Source organism: Medicago sativa, chromosome 2, assembly GCF_051527215.1.
Source record: "Medicago sativa cultivar Bolivia chromosome 2, Bolivia_mono, whole genome shotgun sequence".
Classification (NCBI taxonomy): domain Eukaryota; kingdom Viridiplantae; phylum Streptophyta; class Magnoliopsida; order Fabales; family Fabaceae; genus Medicago; species Medicago sativa.
In genome coordinates this window covers 37,405,148-37,427,236 of record NC_140750.1, presented here as the reverse complement: position 1 = coordinate 37,427,236, position 22,089 = coordinate 37,405,148, and the positions used below count along the sequence as shown (strand labels likewise).

The 22,089-nt window shown below is 38.8% G+C and overlaps 1 protein-coding gene, 1 non-coding gene and 1 pseudogene across 2 annotated transcripts; all 3 read left to right on the top strand.

Annotated features, from left to right (window-relative positions):
* The first annotated feature begins 1,167 nt into the window (after window positions 1-1,167).
* Window positions 1,168-1,274, top strand: LOC146946657 (small nucleolar RNA R71). The gene has a single exon (XR_015029428.1). It is a non-coding gene; the product is annotated as a small nucleolar RNA R71 (small nucleolar RNA).
* Window positions 1,275-10,935: 9,661 nt separating this feature from the next.
* On the top strand, window positions 10,936-13,184 carry LOC146946656 (uncharacterized; annotated as a pseudogene).
* A 4,778-nt stretch (window positions 13,185-17,962) lies between these two features.
* LOC146946655 (uncharacterized) lies at window positions 17,963-21,875 on the top strand. The gene is made up of 8 exons (XM_085748278.1): window positions 17,963-18,676; window positions 18,760-19,050; window positions 19,102-19,500; window positions 19,590-19,849; window positions 20,339-20,824; window positions 20,918-21,104; window positions 21,315-21,440; window positions 21,534-21,875. Exons 1-8 carry the CDS (start codon window positions 17,963-17,965, stop codon window positions 21,873-21,875), a joined length of 2,805 nt encoding a protein of 934 aa, XP_085604404.1.
* The last annotated feature ends 214 nt before the right edge of the window (window positions 21,876-22,089 follow it).

Genomic DNA, 22,089 nt, shown 5'->3' with positions numbered 1-22,089 from the left:
TCGTTCCCAATTTCACATGGTATGGCAAAGCTACCTGGATCTCTAAGCTTAGGGGGTGCTTCTTGAATGATTGCACTAGTGTCCTTAGCCAAAGCTATTGTCTCACTATGCTCTATAGGCCTTTTCTTTGAAAAAATTTCCTTTAAAAACTTGGCGTATAGAGGCATCCTAGACAAAGCTTCAGTAAAGGGAAGTTTAATGCAAATCTTCCTAAGTATGTTGACAAATTTTTCAAACTTACCCTCTAGTTTAAGCTTATCAAGATTTAAGGGGGATGAAGTTTTGTTTTCTTCAAGTGGTTTTGCTTCTTCTATCACAATTTTATCACCTAAGGGCTTGACACTTTCTTTCCCAATGTTTTTAACCTTAGCAAAAGTTTCGCCTAACTTACTACCACCAAAAGATATGACATTAACTTGGGCTTTGGGATTGGCTTCGGTTTGACCAAGAAAGACTCCCGGTGTTTGGGAAGAGGTAGCCACTTGTTGGGCTATTCGAGCGATTTGAGTTTCAAGCATTTTAGAGTGAGTAGCAATAGAATCAACTTTGGTATTGAGCTTGGAAAGAGAATCATTCAGAAATCCAGTTTGGTTTTTAAGTTCTTGAAGTTGTTTGTTTTGGTTGGCAATAAAGTTTTCCAACAAAATTTCCAAATTAGATTTCTGAGTGAATCTCTGGTTGTTTGCATAACCGGGTGGTGCTACTTGTCCATAGGGATTCTGGTTTTTATAAAAATTTTGATTTTGTCTCATCCCTTGGTTGTATTGAGCATAATTCATTTGCTCAACACCATTAATAGCACTACCTAGTTGGCAATCAACACCGGCATGACCAGTTATACCAAAAATTTCACAAGAAGGAGTAGAAGTAGAATTGATAGCACTAACATTGAGTTTATCAAGTTTTTCGGTTAGTGTATCAATTTTAGAAGCAAGGTGGTCATAGTTAGAGACTTCGTACATACCTGCCTCCTTTTTGGAGGATGAAGAACTAGTGATGGCTCTCTCGTCGGTCCATTTGTAATGATTTTGAGCCATGTCTTCAATCAAGGCATACGCCTCCGTGTAGTTCTTGTTCATAAGTGCTCCACCTGCAGCTGCATCAACAGACATCTTAGTGGTATAAGATAAGCCATTATAAAAAGTGTGGACTATAAGCCACTTCTCTAGGCCATGGTGGGGACAAAGTCTTAGCATTCCTTTGAAACGCTCCCACGCATCATAGAGAGACTCCCCATCTTTTTGGTTGAACTGTGTGATTTGGTCTCTAAGTTTAGCGGTTTTAGATGGTGGAAAGAATCGGGCAAGGAATGCTTGCCTCATCTGATCCCATGAAGTAATGGAACCGACTTCGAGGGAATGGAACCAAGCGAAAGAGATGAAGTCTTACGGCCTCTTGGTTCTTCTTCATGGTTCCACTAATTCGTAGGAAAACAGAGATGTGAAGATTGGGATCCTCAGTGGGGGATCCCGAGAATTGGTTTTGCTGCACCAAGTTAAGTAGGGCAGGCTTGATTTCGAAATTGTCATCCTCAACCGTTGGGTACACAATAACAGCTTGTGGCTCAGCCATAGACGGCGTTGCATACTCTTTGAGAGTGCGATTAGCCATGACGGTGTTATTTTGTGCTGCTCTCCTCCTTCTATGTAAGAATCTTTCTATCTCGGGTATGAATACCGCTCGATTTCTAGTTCTTCGCATAAAAGGTTGGGAACCCAAGAAGTTAATGATAACAGAAAAATAAAAAGTTAAAAAGAAAAGAAGAAGAAGAGAGAAATCTAATCACTAAAGAAAAGTTAATTAAATTAGTTAACTCCCCGGCAACGGCGCCAAAAACTTGATAGGGCCAAACCGCAAGTGCACGACCTATCGAAGTAATAGTAGTAAGTAGAGTATCGTTCCACTAGGGAGTTGTTCAACTTAATTAACTTTTTAAAGAATGATTAGAGGAGGAGAAAGTTTGTAAAAGGAGGTTTGATTGCTGAAAGTAATTAACAATAATAATAAAGAGCCTTGGGATCATTGGTTCGTCATAACAACAAACCCTTCACTAGACAAGACTTAAACATATAATTTTATGGTTTACACACTAATTTCTAAAGACCGGTTTCCCTTTAGCCCCTCACCTTTCCAATGAAAGTCCGGTGAGGGTTTACTTCTAGTAACCAAGCCTATTTCGCTGACTTGATTACTAGAAGATGCATATAGGATTGAAACTACTTGTGTCTCAATAATTGCAAAGACTATTTCACTGTTTTGCAAATATTGTCTAGATTCACTTGTTCCAACATCAAAACTCCGCTCTCGCTTTATGAATTGATGTTTGGGATGATGGATTAACGATTTTCAAACCCTCCGCTTTCGCTTCCACAGTTTGATAATTGTTAATCCATGTTAAGACGGTGAATCTAGATTAGAAATTAGGGTTACATAAAATTAGGGTTTAAGCTTGGTTTGTTTAGGATTATGTCATTAGACTTCCCAACAATCCCAAGACAAAGAAGTCTACTCACTCATGTTCATCGTAGACATGGGGGAAGAAGAGAGAAGACAAAAATAAATTGCGAAAGAGAAAGTAAAGGAATAAAAGACTTTATTGAAATAATAACTAAAATATTCTAAGCAAAGGTAAGGTGAATGTTTATGGTGGAGAGCTACTCTATTTATAGCTTTACAATCGACTTAGAAACTAAGCAACTAAAAGGATAAAACAGTAAAGCTGCAACATGGTAACTTAGGCCCGAAGAAAAAGCAGCAAAAGAGGTTTCTGGAACGGGCACGGCCGTGGCACATGTTGGCACGGGCCGTGCCAAGCTTCTGACTTGGTGGGATTATATTTTTGTCCCGTATCTTCATATTTTCGCACTGTATTTGCTCCAGTCCTCTTTCTTTTGCTCCAAGACACCTTCCACCATATATTCGTTCCTAAAATAAAATAAAAAGCAATTTAAAGTAAAATATTCTAAAAGGAAATAAAATGCAATAAAATTAAATCAAATCTTAAATAAAACTAAACTAAATAATGCAGTAAAATAGACTATTCTATGACTCATCACTTCGTCAACCGATCAACAATCACCCAAATCGAATCAAAACCCTTAACAGTCTTCGGCAAGGCTCCAACAAAATCCATAGAGATACTATCCCACTTCCACTCTGGCACAAACAACGGTTGCATCAAACCCGACGGCTTCTGATGTTCAATCTTAGACTTCTGACAAACCAAACAAGCATAAACAAATTCTGCGATCTCTTTCTTCATTCCAGGCCACCAAAACAACCTCTTCAAATCCGGATACATCTTAGTCGCTCCTGGATGAATACTCAAACTACTTCTGTGACCTTCATCCAAAATCCGTCTCTTAAGCTCAAGAACATCTGGTACACAAACACGATCACGAAACATCAAAACACCGTTTTCACCCAACCTGAAGTCTCCACCTTTGCCTTGATTAACCAACACCACACGATCTACAAGTTCCAAATCTTCCTTCTGACCATTCTTAATCTCTTCCAAAATATTACTTGCCAGCTTCAGCATCCCTAACCAAACTCAAATCTCACTAACCAAACTCAAATCTCGAAACTGCTCATTCAACTCCAACTCTTTAACCATCAAAGAAGACATATGCAACGACTTCCTACTCAAAGCATCAGCAACAACATTCGCCTTTCCAGGATGGTAATTCAACTGGAAATCGAAATCCTTAAGATACTCCAACCATCTTCTCTTCCTCATATTCAACTCCTTCTGGTCAAACATATACTTCAAACTCTTATGATCACTGAACACCTCAAACTTAGAACCATACAAATAATGCCTCCAAATTTTCAACACATACACAACCGCCGCTAATTCCAAGTCATGAGTCGGATAATTCTTCTCATGCACTTTCAATTGCCTCGAAACATACGCCACAACCTGACGATTCTGCATAAGCACACCATCAAGACCCATCTTAGAAGCATCACAATACACAACAAACGATTCCTTCGGATTCAGCAAAATCAACACTGGAGCTGAAGTCAACCTCTTCTTCAACTCTTGGAAACTCTTCTCACACTTAGCATCCCAAACATAAGCTTGTCCTTTCTGAGTCAACTGCGTCAATGGCAACGCCAACTTAGAGAATCCCTCAATGAACCTTCGATAATAACCTGCCAATCCAAGAAAGCTTCTAACTTCAAAAATAGACTTAGGTGATTCCCATTGTAACACTGCATCAACCTTTGACGGATCCACGACAATACCACCTTTAGAAATCACATGACCCAGGAAACTCACTTCCCGCAACCAAAACTCACACTTCGACAACTTAGCAAACAACTTATTCTCCTTCAAGACTCCTAACACAATCCTCAAATGCTCGGCATGCTCCTCTTCTGACTTCGAATACACCAAAATATCATCTATAAACACCACCACAAAATGGTCCAGAAAAGGATGAAATATCTTATTCATATATTCCATGAAGACACCTGGCGTATTAGACACTCCAAATGGCATCACAGAATACTCATAGTGTCCATACCTCATTCGGAACACAGTTTTGGATATATCTTCCGCCTTCACTCTAATCTGATGATATCCTGATCTCAAATCAATCTTGCTGAACACTTCTGCACCAACTAATTGATCCATCAAATCATCAATCCTCGGAAGCGGATACCGATTCTTTATTGTCACCTTGTTCAACTACCGATAATCCATACACAACCTCATACTTCCATCTTTCTTCTTAACCAACAACACTGGAGCACCCCACGGAGAAACACTCGGCCTAATAAACTGCTTCTCGAGCAACTCTTCCAACTGCTTCTTCAATTCACCCAACTCTGATGCAGACATCCGATACGGGGCAATCGAAATAGGATTCGTTCCTGGTGCCAAATCAATTGCAAACTCAACTGCCCTCTCCGGTGGTAACTCGGTAATGTCGTCCGGAAAAACTTCTGGAAACTCTTGCACTACCGGCAAATCACCAACTCCTTTCTCACTACTTTCCTTCAAGGAAGCAAACATCATTAACACACTAGCTTCACCGTCCAAAGACTTCTTCACTTGATCCGCGGTCAAGAACTTCCCACCTTCCTCAGCTACCGGCTTAGAAAACGTTACACTCTTGGTCAAACAGTTAATGTTAACACCAAAAGTCAACATCCAATCCATACCAAAAATCACGTCCATATGCTTCAACGGAAGACACACAAGATCCAACTCAAAATCAACATTAGCAAAGCTAACAGGACACTTAGCACACACTAAAGAAGTAGTCACCGATCCACTAGCCGGGGTGTCAATAACCATCCCTCGCGACAACGGAGTCACAACCAAACCCAAACGCTCAACACAATTAGCCGCAATTAAAAAATGTGTAGCACCAGTATCAATAATTGCAATCAAAGTAGTACTATTGATAAAACACATACCTCAGATGAGATTATCCGGATGCTCCACCTCTTCCGCATTCAATGCAAACACCTTTCCTGCCGCGTTCTTCGGCTTGGTACACTTAGTACTGTTATGCCCCTTCTCACCACAATTGTAGCAAGTGATCTTCTTCTTGCACTCAAACGCCTTGTGACCTGCTTCCCCACACTTGTAGCATTTCTCACCACTCTTGCAATCATTAGCAAAATGACCCAATGTGCCACACTTGTAGCACCTCACCTCAGCAACATTCGGCTTAGAGCCTCCACCAGATTCTCAATTCTTGCCTTTGCCTTGTTGTACGGCTTCCCAAATCCATGACTCTTTCCCTTCTTCTCATTCATAGCCTTGTAATGATTCACCTTGACCTTTCTAGCTTCATCAAACATACGACACTTGTGCACCAAAGTGTCAAAGTCACGGATCTCCTGAATACACATGTACTGATAGATTTCGGGCCTCAAACCGCTTTCAAACTTCACACACTTGGAAACCATCGCATCCTCCGCATTGATGTACGGACAAAACCTCGAAAGCTCTTCAAACTTTGCTGCATACTCAGCCACTGAACGGTTCTCTTGCTTCAAGTTCAAGAACTCCACTTCCTTCTTAGTCCTCAAATCTTCAGGAAAGTACTTCCTCAAAAACTCAGTCTTGAACCTAGCCCAAGTGACATCTCTACCAGCCTCAAGCCTCCCCTTAGCATTGGTCCACCAATACTCAGCCTCCTCAGCAAGCATATGAGTAGCCAATCTAACCTTATGATCCTCACTAGTCACCATAGCACGAAAGATCCTCTTCATGGCTTGCACCCATGTCTGAGCTCCATCCGGATCATACCTACCCTTGAACGTCGGCGGACTGTTTCGCAAGAAACGATCAAGCCTCCGCTCCTCAGCTTCTCCAAGATCACGATGACCAACTGCCGCCTGCTCATTAGCTTGAGCCAACACTTGTGCCATTGCAGTCAAAGCCTCTGCAATCGCTCCATCATCTCTACCACCAGCCATCTCACTTCTACACAAAACCAACCAACAGATAAGAACAACAGCACAACAAAACAAGCACCGAAGGTAACTCATTACCATTCACGTACAAACAGGAAAATCAACGAATACTAGTTCGGACAAGGACTGACCACGACTATGATACCAACTTCTAACACCCTATTTCTATTGAAGTTATAAAACACGCGAATATAACAAATATTCAAGAAATAGACGCTACGTCTAACACAAAAATCCAAAATCCAAACATACATGCATATATATATATATATAAAATATCTCAACAGTCACAGCGGAATATAATAATATATCTCCATCAATACATATGCCATGGTCAAATAAGATCAACATAAAATTCTTCAAAACTCAACAAAGAGTACATCTCCAAAATAAAATAATCCGACAATACTAGGACACCGACTCAACCTAATCAGAGCCCTAGACTACAACGCCAAAATGATAGCGGAGATAGCTCCCGCTATCCAAACATCCACAAGCAACTCACCAAGCGACTACTCCTGCACAACATCTACCTATCCATATAGACAGGTAGGCGGTCAAAACCACTGGAGGTTAGCATTACATTAATCATAATCAATATATAAAAACTTGATTTAGATAAAAGAGTTCAATTCACAATTAATCACCATAATCATTTAACCTCTACATACGTAGTCATATAACAACTTCAATCATTACAAATATGTATTCACAAAGCACACTCATCATCAACATCCACCATTCAATACAACAAACAAGACTCATGCAATGTGATATGCCTAAACTCGACACATACATGCATGTGGTACCAAATCACCTCAAGGTTGTCACCTTCGATGCAACAAAATCATCGTAATCACCTCAATTGGATATAAAATCTTCCACCATCAGTCATGAATGCATGAACATATGACTCAACTACCATGCATATGTTCACACAAACAAATCACCTCACCATCACCAACAATTAGTATATATGCAATCGACAACAATTCTTCACCAGTTGACATATATACAATCACCAACAACTTTCATAATTCAATCAACATATAGTTATCACATATATACGTCATCAATCATCTCCACGTAAATTATATCAACTATCCACAAGGACACATAAAGCAATCGGCTCTTAAAAACATTTCCAACAAATTTCATCTCTAAGAATCGCTACTTTAGAAATAATTGAGCATTTAAACCAAAACCAAGTAAACAACAATGCCTCAACTAAGTATACCTCTAGGCTACTTATAAGTAGCATAGAGGATACAATTACGTTTCACCGGCCCAATCTGACGAAATCATGAAAATCACAAAGTTCTTCTCACTTTATCACTTTTCAAGAAATTTCCATTTTCAAGTCAAAACAGGTTAGATCACTCACACCATAGTTTAAATACCATTAAACATCTTAAATGAACTTAGAGAACATAAGTTTGAAGTTAAGAAACATTCCATAAAGTCTGGGTTGACTTAGAAATAGTTATGCGGAATTTTCGTAAAATTTCCCTAAGACCACCTTGGAGTATTTTCCTCATAACTCTCAAACCAAAAATCATTTTCAAGTCAAACCAAAGCCTCTGGAAATCTAACAAAATTATCTACAACTTTCATGTTTACGGAAAGAGCCAAATCAAAACAGAAATGTGAGAAAAAGACGCAAGAACACAAAACAGGGCGTGTTGTCTGAACAGTAGCTTTTGAACAGGATCAGCTCCTGAACAGCGTCAGCTTTTGAACAGCGTCAGCTTCTGAACAGTATCAGGTTCTAAACTGCGTCAGCTTCTGAACAGGCTTGCTTCAGTTCAGAAATTAAACTTTCGGGTTTTAACCCATTTTCACCCAAAAATCCCAATTTTGATCATTCCAAACCCCAAAACTTGATCCCAAAGATGTTTATAGGTCATATAACATTCAAAACACTTAAACATACACAAGTTTTGAGATTAAACATCAACACAACAAAATTCATCAAATCACCAACTTCCACAACTTACAACAACAACAACAACAATTCTCATCATCAATTCATCAATTCATGATACCCAATGCATCAATTCATCAACATCACATGTTAAAACAACAACAACAACAACATTTGAACATGAATTCATCAACAATTCAACAACCACAACTTCATTCATCATCAATTTCATGCAAAAACATATCATGTTCATATCTACCCATTTTGACATACAAATTCAACAACAACAACACATTTAACATTCAATTCATGTACATAATCATGTCAACCAAATTAAGCACGAAATTCTACAACCAAAATCAAATTAAGCACTTAACCACAATTATGCAAAGAATTGGGGTAGAATTAAACTAAAGGATTATGATTTAAGCCTAACCCCCTCACCTTAATTCTTCTCAACACCAACTAAGGCTTCACTTTAGCTCCAAACCTAGCTCCAATCCTTGAAGCTTGACCTCCCTCTAGCCTTCTCTAGATCTCCTCTCCAAACCCTTGCCTTCTCTCTATCTCTATCTCTATCTCTTCTTAATTGAAAATGAAATTGTTGGCAAAAGAACCTATTTCCTCTACCAACTAGAGCTTATATAGGTTCACCTAATTGGGCTTAATTCACAACATCTAAATGGGCCTAACCCATTTCATTACTACCCCAAAGACCAGCTCACGAACTCATTAGATCCTTATACAAAGTTATTTCTTCCCTAAAAACATCTCTAGGTAGTTAGGATGAAGTTCCTACACTTAGGAAGAAGTTTGGAAACAATTTGGTTGAAGAAAAATGCATTTTTAAAAGTTCCTGGTCAGGCAAAATCGTAGCCTGACTTTTCCCCATCGTAGTACGATTTTTTTCGTGCTGAAACACCCCAAAACCTGGTCAAAATCATAGTCCAATTTCTAAAATCGTAGCCCGATTTCTGCTCGACAGACAACATCAGATTTTTCTAACTTTCACGTTTTTGCGCGTAAAATCCAAACCGTTAACCCGTTTTCGATGCCGTTTTCGCCTACACGCTCTTGACACTAAGCTCTATCATAACTTACAGAAAAATTCAAGTTTCAACCACCCAAAAAAAAAATCAATTTCCAGAACCTCACATAATCCCTTATTTGCAAAAACGTTTAGACACCAACTTTTGAAACGAAAATCCCAATTTTCATCTACCCAACCCCAAAACTGGTTCTAATCATTGTACTATGAAAGATTCTAAGGTCTGAACACTGTTTTCTACATCAATTCAACAGGTTTCCATCATCTAATCAACAATTTCTCTCTAAACTCTAATTCTCAAAATCCCACAAACTCTACCTACAACATGTTAAATCTAATTATCAAGATTATACACTTAAAATTACTGAATGTTAGTCTCACCCTTACCTTAGAAAGTAGAAATCGCAGCCTCTAGGTCTTCTACTCTTCTCTTGACTTTTCTCCCTTTTTCACCAAAAACTGATTGTACGTTTGTAAAACTTTTCTAAACCTAACTTCTCTTATTTATAACCACTCATCTAATTCATCTTATTTCTTCTTTATACCACTAAAATCTACAAATTCACAAAACAACCCCTCAACTTAATATTTATTTTATTTTCAAATCTTATTTTATTAAATAATAAAATAAGTCATAACATCTCACATAAATCATATAAATCACATAAAGCTCATATAAATCATGCCAATCATATAAATATATTCTAAAGCTCATTAAAATAATTAAATAATCGAAACGGGCGTTACACCGTGTGACTTGGTGGCTAAAAAGTTGTTATGGGAAAGTCTGTCTTTGCATGTTCACAATAATAGCGATGTGTGCATTTGTGTCTGTGGGGATTTTAACTCTGTTCGAAGTATAGATGAAAGAAAGGGTAGAGATGTGGTTTACAGGCAGTCGGATCTGGAGGTGTTTAACAAATTTATTCATGATAGTCTGTTACTTGATTTGCCTATTTGTGGAAGGATGTTTACTTGGTATAAAGGTGATGGAATATCCATAAGTAGATTGGACCGATTTTTGTTATCGAATAAGTGGTGCGAAATATGGTCTCTTTGTATTCAGGTGGCTTATCAACGAGGTTTATTTGATCACGTTCCGATGATGTTACATGTCGACAACACTAATTGGGGACGCCGTCAGTTAAGGATGCTTAAATGTTGGTCTGATCTTCCTGGTTATGCTGAGTTTGTCCATGAGAAATGGGAAACGTTCAATTGTCAAGGGTGGGGTGACTTTCTGTTACAGCAGAAGCTGAAAATGATTAAGGCAAGTTTAAAGGTGTGGCATTCCCAACATGTTCAGAATTTGGATGGTAGGATGAAGGAGTTAAAAGATAAAATGTCTGTGTTAGATACCAAAGCAGAAGTTGTTGATCTCCATGAAGCGGAGGTCACTGAACTTCATGAATTATCAGCAACGTTACAATCCTTGGCTCGCATGCGAAATAGTATTCAATGGCAGAAATTGCGGATGAATTGGTTGAATGAGGGGGATGCAAATTTGAAATTTTTTCACAACTACATGTCCAATCGTCGGTGTCATAATGCTATTAACGTGGTATTTGTCGACGGCGGTGTTGTTGAAGGGGTGCATGACATTCGTGCGACTGTTTTCAATTATTTCTCCCATCACTTTAAGTCAAGGGGGGCAGCGTGGCCAGGTGTTGATGGACTCAATTTTCGCAAACTCTCTTTGGTCGAGGCGGGAATTTTAACTAAGCTGTTTTCTTTAGAGGAAGTGAAACAAGCTGTCTGGGACTGTGATAGTTACAAGAGCCCGGGCCCTGATGGTTTTAGTTTTGGTTTTATTAAGGAATTTTAGAATTTATTAAAGGATGATTTGTTACGGTTTATGGTGGAATTTCATCGAAATGGAAAGTTGACAAAAGGTTTAAACTCTACTTTTATTGCTCTCATTCCGAAGGTGAATAGTCCGCAACGGTCGAATGATTTTCGACCTATCTCTTTGGTTTGAAGTTTGTACAAGATTCTTGCTAAGGTTCTTGCAAATAGACTTCGGTCTGTTATAGGTACTATGGTGTCTAAATCCCAGTCCGCTTTTGTTAAAGGGGAACATATATTGGATGGTATTTTAATTGCTAACGAAGCAGTCGACGAAGCGACCCGGTTGAAAAAAGAGCTACTTTTGTTTAAGATAGATTTTGAAAAAGCATATGACTCTGTCGATTTAAATTACATGGACTCTGTTATGGAACACATTAATTTTCTGACAATTTGGAGGAAATGGATCTTTGAATGTGTTGGAACGGCAAAGGCGTTTGTTTTAGTGAATGGCAGTTCGACGGACGTGTTTCCTTTAGAGCGGGGACTTCGTCAGGGTGACCCCTTATCGCCATTTTTATTTTTGATAGCTGCTGAGGGTCTTAATGTGCTAATGAATGTTGCTGAGGGGCACACCTTTTTAACTAGAGGTTCGTTTGACGCATCTTCAGTTTGCGGATGACACCTTAATCATTGGTGAAAAAAATTGGTTGAATGTTCGTACAATGAGGTCGATGTTGCTTTTATTTGAGAAGCTTTTGGTACTCAAAGTAAATTTCCACAAGAGTATGTTGATTGGTGTAAATATTCCCGTTTCTTGGTTGTCAGATGCGGCTATGATGATGAATTGTCGAAGAGGTACCATTCCTTTTGTTTATTTGGGGCTGCCTATTGAAGGTGTTTCTAGGAAACTCTCTTTTCGGAAACCTGTTGTTGATCGCTTTGTCTCTCGCTTGTCGTCGTGGAATCGCAAGTTCCTATCTTTTGGTGGTCGTCTGGTCCTTCTGAAATCAGTCATGTCCTCTCTTCCGGTTTACTTTCTTTCCTTTCTCAAAGCTCTTGCAGGTATAATTTCTTCTATTGAATATGTTTTTAAAAAAAAAAAATTAGGGGGAGGTGAGGATTTTAGGAAAATTTCTTGGATAAATTGGGAGTCTATTTGCACTCCAAAGGAGGACGGAGGGTTGGGGGTTAAGAGGTTGGGTGTTTTTAATTATCTTTAATGGGTAAGTGGTGTTGGAGGATGATGGTTGACAAAGAGGGATTGTGGTACCATGTTTTGAAAGCTCGTTAGGGTGAGGAGGGGGGTTGATTGAAAGAGGGTGATAACCATTGTTCGGCTTGGTGGCGGTCATTGAATAGGATTCGTGAAGGGGTGGGTGAGGGAGTTGGTCACTGGTTTGATAACAATATTCGAAGGGTAGTTGGTAATGGAAGGGGTACCTCTTTCTGGCATGACATTTGGGTTGGGGAAATTCCTTTGAAAAGTAAATTTCCTTGCCTTTTTGAATTGTCTGTTGACAAGGAGTGTTCGGTGGAGGAGATGAGGAGAGGTTTAGGGGCGGTTGATGGGAGGGAGAGGTTGTGACGTCGTCGATTGTTGGCGTGGGAAGAGGAAAGTGCGAGGGAGTGTCTAGTGTTACTTCATAACATTGTTTTACAGGAAAATGTCGAAGATACTTGGAGGTGGCTGCTAGATCCTATTCATGGCTATTCGGTGCGGGGGGCTTACCGCTGGCCGAGTTGGTGGATAGGTCCCAAATTGTCGACGTTTGGCATCAGCATATCCCTTCTAAGGTGTCTGTGTTCGTGTGGCGCCTTCTCCGCAACAGACTTCCAACCAAAGATAATTTGGTGCGACGGAGGGTTATTTCTCAGGAAGACGCGATTTGTGTGTCTGGATGTGGGAGTCAGGAAATGATAACGCGCATTTATTTTTGGGATGTGACGCTTTCGGATCCCTATGGTCTCTGGTTTGGCTATGGCTGAGTATATCTTCGGTTTCACCTGGTGATCTTCATCAACATTTCACCCAATTTATTAATATGCCTGGTTTTCCTAGATGTGATTTTCAGGATTATTTGGTTTACTTCTGTGTGGGTTTTTTGGAAGGAAAGGAATGACCGTGTGTTCAAGAACATGGCATCGACAACTTCCATACTCATTGAAAAGGTCAAACTGGCATCTTTTTCTTGGTTAAAGTCAAAACCATCAACTTTTACTTACAACTATCATGACTGGTGGAAGCAACCTCTCCTTTGTATGGGCGTCCACTAGTAATCTTTTGTCTGTTTTGTTGGTTTGGTGGTGCTATGCTTTGATTAGCACTTTGTTATTGTAAATACTATGGTGTGGTTTCCCTTTTGCACACCTTGTGCGGGGTAAACTACAATTGTTAATATATATCATTTTCGTTTGTTAAAAAAAACAAGAAAATAGTTAAAGAAAAATCAATATACGTGGTTGAAGTGGTTTGGTTTATCTCAATGAGCCATTGTATAAAATAACACCTCACAAGTACAAACTCAACCTCTTTAAAAAACAAAGTACAAACTCAACTTATTGGGGTCTACCCTCTTCTAACTAAAGTGAAGGCTTCTCAAATTCCACTAAGCCATTTTGTTTCTATGTTGTTCAAAACTATTTTTGACTGTGCCTTTGAGTATGTATTTCTTTATGTTATTTCTTATAAGTAATTATGAGTTGCACTTTGCGTTAATTTTCAAATGACAATGTTCTCTCATTGTCAATTACATGTTGTAATTTTTAGAGCTACCTCACAAAAGGGGTTAAATATATTGATATCTACGAAGATGGTTAAGATACAAGATGTCGTTTATAGAAAGAGTTTTTTTTTTTAATTTTTTTTTTAATAATAGATAATGTTCTTGAGACCTTTACGTCATATTTATAATTTTTAATATATCTAATTGACATTTTTTTTAACAAGCAAAAATGATATATATTAACACGGACAAGCAATCTCTTCAGCACAAGGTGTACCAAATAGACCACGAAAAATTTACAAATTCAGCATCTGAATACAGATACAAATCAGCTGATGCCCAAACATACAAGCGGACTCGACCACCACATACGAGTTCCAAAAACAAAACGGACTTTCTTACCTTGAAGCCACCATAAAGAATACGACTTAACTTTTTCTAATAACTAAAACATAATATTTTGTTTCTTCTTAAATACCCTGCTGTTACGCTCATTCCACACAATCCAAGCACACAGTAACCAAATCAATTGAAGAAAGGACCGCCGTGATTTCAGACCACCTGTGTAATAAATGAACTGCTGAAAATTATATGTAATCGCCTGAGAATCCACACCTGAGAATCTGATCCACGACCGCACTAGCTGCCACAAAGTACCAAATGTGCTACACGAGAGGAACAAATGTTGAACGTCCTCCTCGTGACCGCACCCATCCACACAAAATCGATCTGATGTAGAAAAGATACCGCGCTTCGCCAAATTCTCCTTAGTTGGCAAACGATCACGAAGCAACATCCACGCATAAATGGAGACCTTCAACGAAACCTATTTGTGCCAAATGAAATCTAAGTCTGAACACACAAGCGGGTGCTCCTGAATAGTGAGCATATCATATACACCACGAACTGAGTACCCCCCTGAAGGATCCGGGAGCCACTCCCAATGGTCTGGGAAGGTAGATTGCAAAGAAACATTCGATAATAATAACCTACACTCCACTAGAATCTCCTCCTCCCACACCCACAACCTCCTCCTCAAAACCCAAGCTTCCCCTCCTTCCCCCACCCAAGCAAAAACATACTCCTAACCTTAGTTGATTTATATGCAGCTAAATCATACAGACGACAGAAAGGCACACTAAACGGAACACCACCAACCCAACAATCATACCAAAACAAAGTATCTGCCCTATCCCTAACCTTCCTCACAACCATCTGCTCAAACCAACCCCCCTCACTGCCGCCGCCACCCTCCCTAATCTTCAATATCTCTGTCCACCACAAGGAACAATTTCGGCCCCCATCCTCCAACCTACCATGCACCGCACCATACCGTGCCAACAACACCATATACCAAATACTACCTTTATCAACGAACAACCTCCAACACTATTTACCTAGCAAAGCAATATTAAATTCCCTTAACTTCCTCAACCCTAGCCATCCATACCCTTACGCAAAAATATAGTATTCCAACGTAACCATGATATTTTCCTATGATCTTCACCCCCCCCCCCCCCCACACAATTTATTTTTTATTCAATATAGATTCAATTGAAGAGATTATACGTAATGAAGCCTTAAAGAAGGACAAAGCATGGACATGAAGTGCAATCAAGACTGACTTTAGAAGAACCAAGCGACCACCAAAGGAGAGAATCAAGCTTTGCCAAACAGACAATCTAGTTTTAATACGGTTAACAATAGACTCCCAAAACAACAACCGACGCGGATTGCCACCAATAGACAGCCCCAACTACACGAATGAGACCTTACCAACTTTACAACTCAACACAGACGCTGCCTCACTCAGCCAAGAGTCTGAAATATTGACCCCCACCAACATGCTTTTATAAAAATTAACGTTCAAACCAGATACCGACTCAAAAAGGAGAAGAACGGTCCGCAAAGCATGGACATTGGCCCAACTTTTACCCCCTATCAATAAAGTGTCATCAACAACTGAAGATGGAAAATAGCCACAGGATTAGACGCTCCAATGCTGTATCCAGTAAATATATTATTATCAATCATGGCCTTCATCATGATGTTCAATCCTTCCGCCACCAATAAAAATAAAAAAGGTGAAAAAGGATCGCCTTGACGCAAACCCATTTCAAGGGAAAATTCATTAGTGGGGCTACCATTCACCAACACGGAAGCAGTAGCCGTACTAACACACTCTTTAGCCCACTTACGCCACAAGGTCGAGAAAGACATTCTACCCATGACTGCATCCAAATACCCCCAGTCCACCGGGTCATACGCCTTTCACAATCAACGTTAAACAACATAAACTCCTTTTTCGACTTACGCGCTTCATCCTATATCTAATTGACATAAAATTCGCATTATTATATTACTAGCGTGCAGCCGGTACTTCTTACCTGTCTGTTTGTTTTTTTACTGCGCTTAATATATGTATTTGACTATGTTTCTTTGTATAAATTAATATACACTACCTCATACATAAATATAATGTATTTAACACCATATACAAGAGTACTATATAAAGCTTATGACATATAACTCTCATGAATATAAATAATAGGTTTCACAAGTAAAAAAGAAACTATTGAAGCTCATAGTTATCTCAAATTTGAGAATAATGGATGACCTACATGACAAATATAATAACTAATTTTAACAATGATGGGTATTTGTGTTGGCTGCATTGTTGCTAAAACAAATATCCTTGTCTATGTATGTTGGAACCAATGTTCCAACATGTGTTTAGGCATCTCTCTAAGATGTTGGATACAATGTTCCAACATCCTGGCATGGTTCAGTGTGCTTGGGTTCATGCCTATTTGTATGGGCGACCTTTATTGTTTAAGGAAACAATATTTCCTTAACCTATTGTCCAAGCAACGCGCATATCTATACAAAATCAGCTGTGGTATATTTCTAAATTAGATTTTATATTTTAGGAAATATTTGTTTTTGGTTGGAACGATCCGATAAATGTTCTGACATTTTAGGACTTTCCATATTTGTTTCTGATTTCTGTTTTGCAGATTAGCTGAATTGATCTGCTTTGTTCTGAAGCCCAACTAAGTATTTGGCCCAAGCTGCTACAGTATATAAACAAGACTTCAAGACCTAATTGCTCATTCAAGCCATCATACTAAAAAGTTTAGATTTTTAGGGTTTTGAGTCTACATGTATTCTGCTCTTGTATCATGTTGATGCAAGTTTAGAATCTTTACTGTGTGCTTTTCTTGTATCATGTGTGATACTTGTTTAGGACTATGTGTGTGAGTTTGATACTCTTGTGTACTACACTGAAGTTGTGAAACAAGGTGGTAGTTGTTTGTGTTTGAAGGTAACTTCATCTTTGTGTTTTGGTTTAGGTCTGATAGGTCACAGGGGTTGTGACTGACCATTAGGATAGTGAGATGGGATCTCAGATCTAGGAGTTCCTTGGTTGAAGTCTATACGGGTAGGTCCTAGGTCATAAAGTGTAAACGAGGAGTTTGCTGAGAGCTTTTGAATAAGGACTACACTAGTGGATTTCCTTCCTGACTTGGTAGCCCCCAGAGTAGGTGTGTTTGTCACCGAACTGGGTCAACAAACTCATTGTGTTCTTTACTTTCTTGTCATTTATTTTCTTGATTTTTATTTCTGTTTATTACGCGATGTTGGAACATCAAACGGAACATTGCAAACGTTAAAACATCTGACGGAACATTTATTTTCAATTGGCATCAGAGCATGCACGCTGTCTGTTTTAGGGTGAGCTCCAGGGAAGTTTCATTCTAGCACTATGGAAAAGGAAGGTGGATTTGTAAACAGGCCCCCTCTGTTGGATGGCTCAAACTTTGACTACTGGAAATCACGCATGAGCGCTTTTCTCAAATCCATTGACAGCAAAACCTGGAAGGCAATTCTGAAAGGTTCGGAACATCCTGTAACACTTGATGTTGATGGTAACAGGACTGATGTTTTGAACCAGAAGAGGAATGTACTGGTGTTGAAGATGAACTGGCTCTTTGAAACTCCAAAGCATTGAATGCCTTGTTCAATGGGGTAGACAAGAATATGTTCAGACTGATCAAGCAATGCACTGTGGCTAAGGATGCTTGGGAGATTCTCAAAACTGTACATGAAGGCACAACTAAGATAAAAAGTGCTAAAATCCAACTTCTTACTACTAAATTTGAGAATCTGAAAACGTTGGAAGATGAGAGCATTCAAGACTATCACTTGAATATTTTAGATATTGCAAATTCCTTTGAGTCTCTTCGAGAGAAAATTTTTGATGAAAAACGTGTTAGAAAAATTCTCAGATCTCTACCTAAGAGGTTTGACATGAAAGTCACTGCTATTAAGGAGGCTCAGGATATATCTAGTTTAAAGGTTGATGAATTAATAGGGTCTTTGCAAAACTTTGAAATAAATGTCAACAACAAGACTGATAAAAAGGGAAAGGGTATTGCCTTTACTTCTAGTATGAATTCTGATGATACACAAGGAAATTATGAAGATGATGAGGAAATGTCAGAGTCACTAGCACTTTTTGGGAGACAGTTCAAGAAGATTTTCAAAAAGTTTGACAGAAGGTCCAGGCCAAATGGTCAATACATTCGACCCAACATTGACAATCAACCTAGTAAAGAGAAGATGGCAAGATCTGATGAAATGAACTCTCATTACAAAGGAGTTCAATGTCATGAATGTGAAGGGTATGGTCATATCAGAACAGAGTGTGCTACTTTTTCTAAAGAAACAGAAGAGGAGTTTAGTTGTGTCTTAGTCAGATGGTGATGACTCAGATGATGAGGTGAAAGCTGAATCTGCAAATCATGTCTCTGCCTTAACTGGTAGAATTATGTCAGACATTGAGTCTTGTGAAGAGGAAATGTCTTATGATGAGCTTGCTATCCTACTATGACGTGTTGGCTAAAAATACTGAGTTAACCCAAGAGGTTGAGGAACAGGCAAAAGATATTGCACAACTGCAGGATGAAAGGTTTGATAATCTAACTCATATCTCAAAACTCAATGATAAGTTGTCAAAGTTGAACTCTCAACTAGAGCAGATGAAAGAACAGGCTGGAATGATGACAACAAAGTCAATGTTCAAACATCCAGAGGAACATCAGACCAATAAGAAACCAAAGCCTTGGGTCTGTGATCACTGTAAAGGGAAATGACACATTAGACCTTATTGCTTCAAGCTGCATGGTGAGTTCAAGCATTTTCAGCAGAAACCATACAAGAAAGGATGGAACCCCAGAAGTATCAACACTGGGTTAATTGCTCACACATCTCTTAGAGCATCATCTAAAGAGGACTGGTATTTTGATAGTGGTAGTTTAAGACATATGACTGGTGTAGAAAACTATCTGGAAGATGTAAGACCTTATGTTACCAGCTATGTTACTTTTGATGATGGAGCTAAAGGAAAGATTGTAGGAATTGGAAACCTGATTAAACATGGGTTGCCAAGACTTGATGATGCGCTGCTAGTTAAAGGATTAACTGCCAATTTAATTAGCATTAGTCAACTGTGTGATCTAGGACTGCAAGTAAACTTCACCAAACTAGAATGTCAGATTTCAGATAATAAAGGAGAAGTACTTATGAGAGGCACAAGGTCCAAAGACAATTTCTATATTTGGGTATCTCAGAAGAGTCATTTATCTCAACCTGTCTTTTAAGCAAGGAGGAAGTGATCAAGTTGTGGCATCAAAGGTTGGGTCATCTGCATCTGAAAGGGATGAAGAAAGCCCTATATTCAGAAGCTATTAGAGGTCTACAAGATCTAAAGATTTTTGAAGGCAGCATATGTGGTGAATGTCAGATTGGCAAACAAACAAGGATGTCCCATCCAAGGTTGGAACATCAAGAAACCTCTAAAGTTCTTGAACTTCTGCACATGGATCTGATGGGACCTATGCAAGTTGAGAGCATTGGTGGAAAAAGGTATGTTCTTGTTGTTGTTGATGACTACTCAAGATACACTTAGGTGAACTTTATTAGAGAAAAATCAGATACTTTTGATGTGTTCAAAGATCTGTGCACACAACTACAAAGAGAAAAGGACTGTGGCATTGTACGAATTAGGAGTGATCATGGAACTGAATTTGAAAATGCAAGATTTGATGAATACTGCACATGTGAGGGAATCAAACATGAATTTTTTTCTCCTATAACACCTCAACAAAATGGTGTTGCGGAATGAAAGAACAGAACCCTTCAAGAATATGCCAGAGTCATGTTTCATGCTAAACACTTACCTTATCGTTTCTGGGCTGGAGCCATGAACACATCATGACATATTCATAATAGAGTTACTCTAAAAACTGGAACCTCAACAACTCTCTATGAGTTATGGAAAGGGAGAAAACCTACTTTTAAATACTTCCATGTGTTTGGTAGTAAGTGTTACATCTTGTCTGATAAAGATTATAGGAGGAAGATGGATCCTAAGAGTGATGAAGGAATTTTTCTTGGTTACTCTACTAACAGCAGAGCCTATACTAAGGTTTTTAATTCCAAAACTGAAACTGTGATGAAATCTATTAATGTAGTGATAGATGATGTGCTTAAAGAAAGGGTTCCTGATGTTGATGTTGTTGTTGAAACACCTGTTCAAGAAACAAATGCACCAACCCAGATGAATGAATCTGAACTTGAGAAAGATGAAAATGAAGATACTGGGCAAGATCAGCTGTCTACTACTAAGGGTCTCTCTATTAGAATTCAAAAGAATCATCCTCAAGACCTAATCATTGGGAATCCTGACTTAGGAATCACAACCAGAAGGTCAGTTGGAGTCATTGCCAACTCTTGTTTTGTGTCCAAGATCGAGCCAAATAATGTCAAAGAAGCCCTGACAGATGAGTTCTGGATTGAAGCAATGCAAGAAGAACTTAATCAATTCAAAAGGAGTGAAGTGTGAGATTTAGTTCCAAGACCTGAAGGTGTGAATGTGATAGGTACCAAGTGGATCTTCAAGAACAAATCTGATGAACATGGAATTGTGACTAGAAAAAAGGCAAGACTTGTAGCTCAGGGTTACACTCAGATAGAGGGTCTGGATTTTGATGAGACTTTTGCACCTGTTGCTAGATTGGAATCCATACGATTGTTACTACGTGTTTCTTGTATACTCAAATTCAAGCTGTTCCAAATAGATGTAAAGAGTGCCTTCCTGAATGGGTACTTGAATGAGGATGTTTATGTTGAACAACCTAAATGATTTGTTGATCCTAGCTTTCCCAATCATGTCTACAAATGGAAGAAAGCTTTGTATGGTTTAAAACAGGCACCTAGAGCATGGTATGAGAGACTCACTCAGTTTCTTATTGAACAAGGGTACATGAAATGAGGTACATACAAGACCTTGTTTGTAAAAGATGATAATGGAAGACTAATGATTGCACAGATATATGTTGGTGACATTGTTTTTGGTGGAATGTCGAACAAGATGGTTCAACATTTCATTCAGCAAATGCAGTATGAGTTTGAGATGAGTCTAGTTGGTGAATTGACCTATTTTCTTGGCCTTCAGGTAAAACAAATGGAGGATACTATCTTTACTTCTTAGAGAAAATATGCCAAGAACATTGTGAGCAAATTTGGGTTGGATAATGGTGATCACAAGAGAACTCCAGCTGCAACTCACTTGAAGCTGACAAAGGATGAAGGTGGTATATCTGTTGATCAAAGCATGTACAGAAGCATGATTGAGAGTTTATTATATCTTACTGCAAGCAGACCATATATCACTTTTGCTCTAGGTGTGTGTGCAAGGTATCAAGCTGAACCAAAGATGAGTCATCTTACTCAAGTGAAGAGGATACTGAAGTATATCAATAGCACCAGTGACTATGGGATCTTATACTCATCCTGTGAAAACTCTAAGCTGATAGGCTACTGTGATGTTGACTGGGCAGGAAGTGCTGATGACAGAAAAAGTACCTCAGGAGGTTGTTTCTTTCTATGAAATAATCTAATTTCCTGGTTTAGTAAGAAACAGAATTGTGTGTCCTTATCTACTGCTGAAGCTGAATACATAACAATTGGAAGTAGTTGTTCTCAATTTGTCTAGATGAAGCAGATGCTGAAGGAGTATAATGTTGAACAAGATGTTCTAACCTTATACTGTGACAACCTAAGTGCTATCAATATTTCCAAAAATCCTATTCAACAAAGTAGAA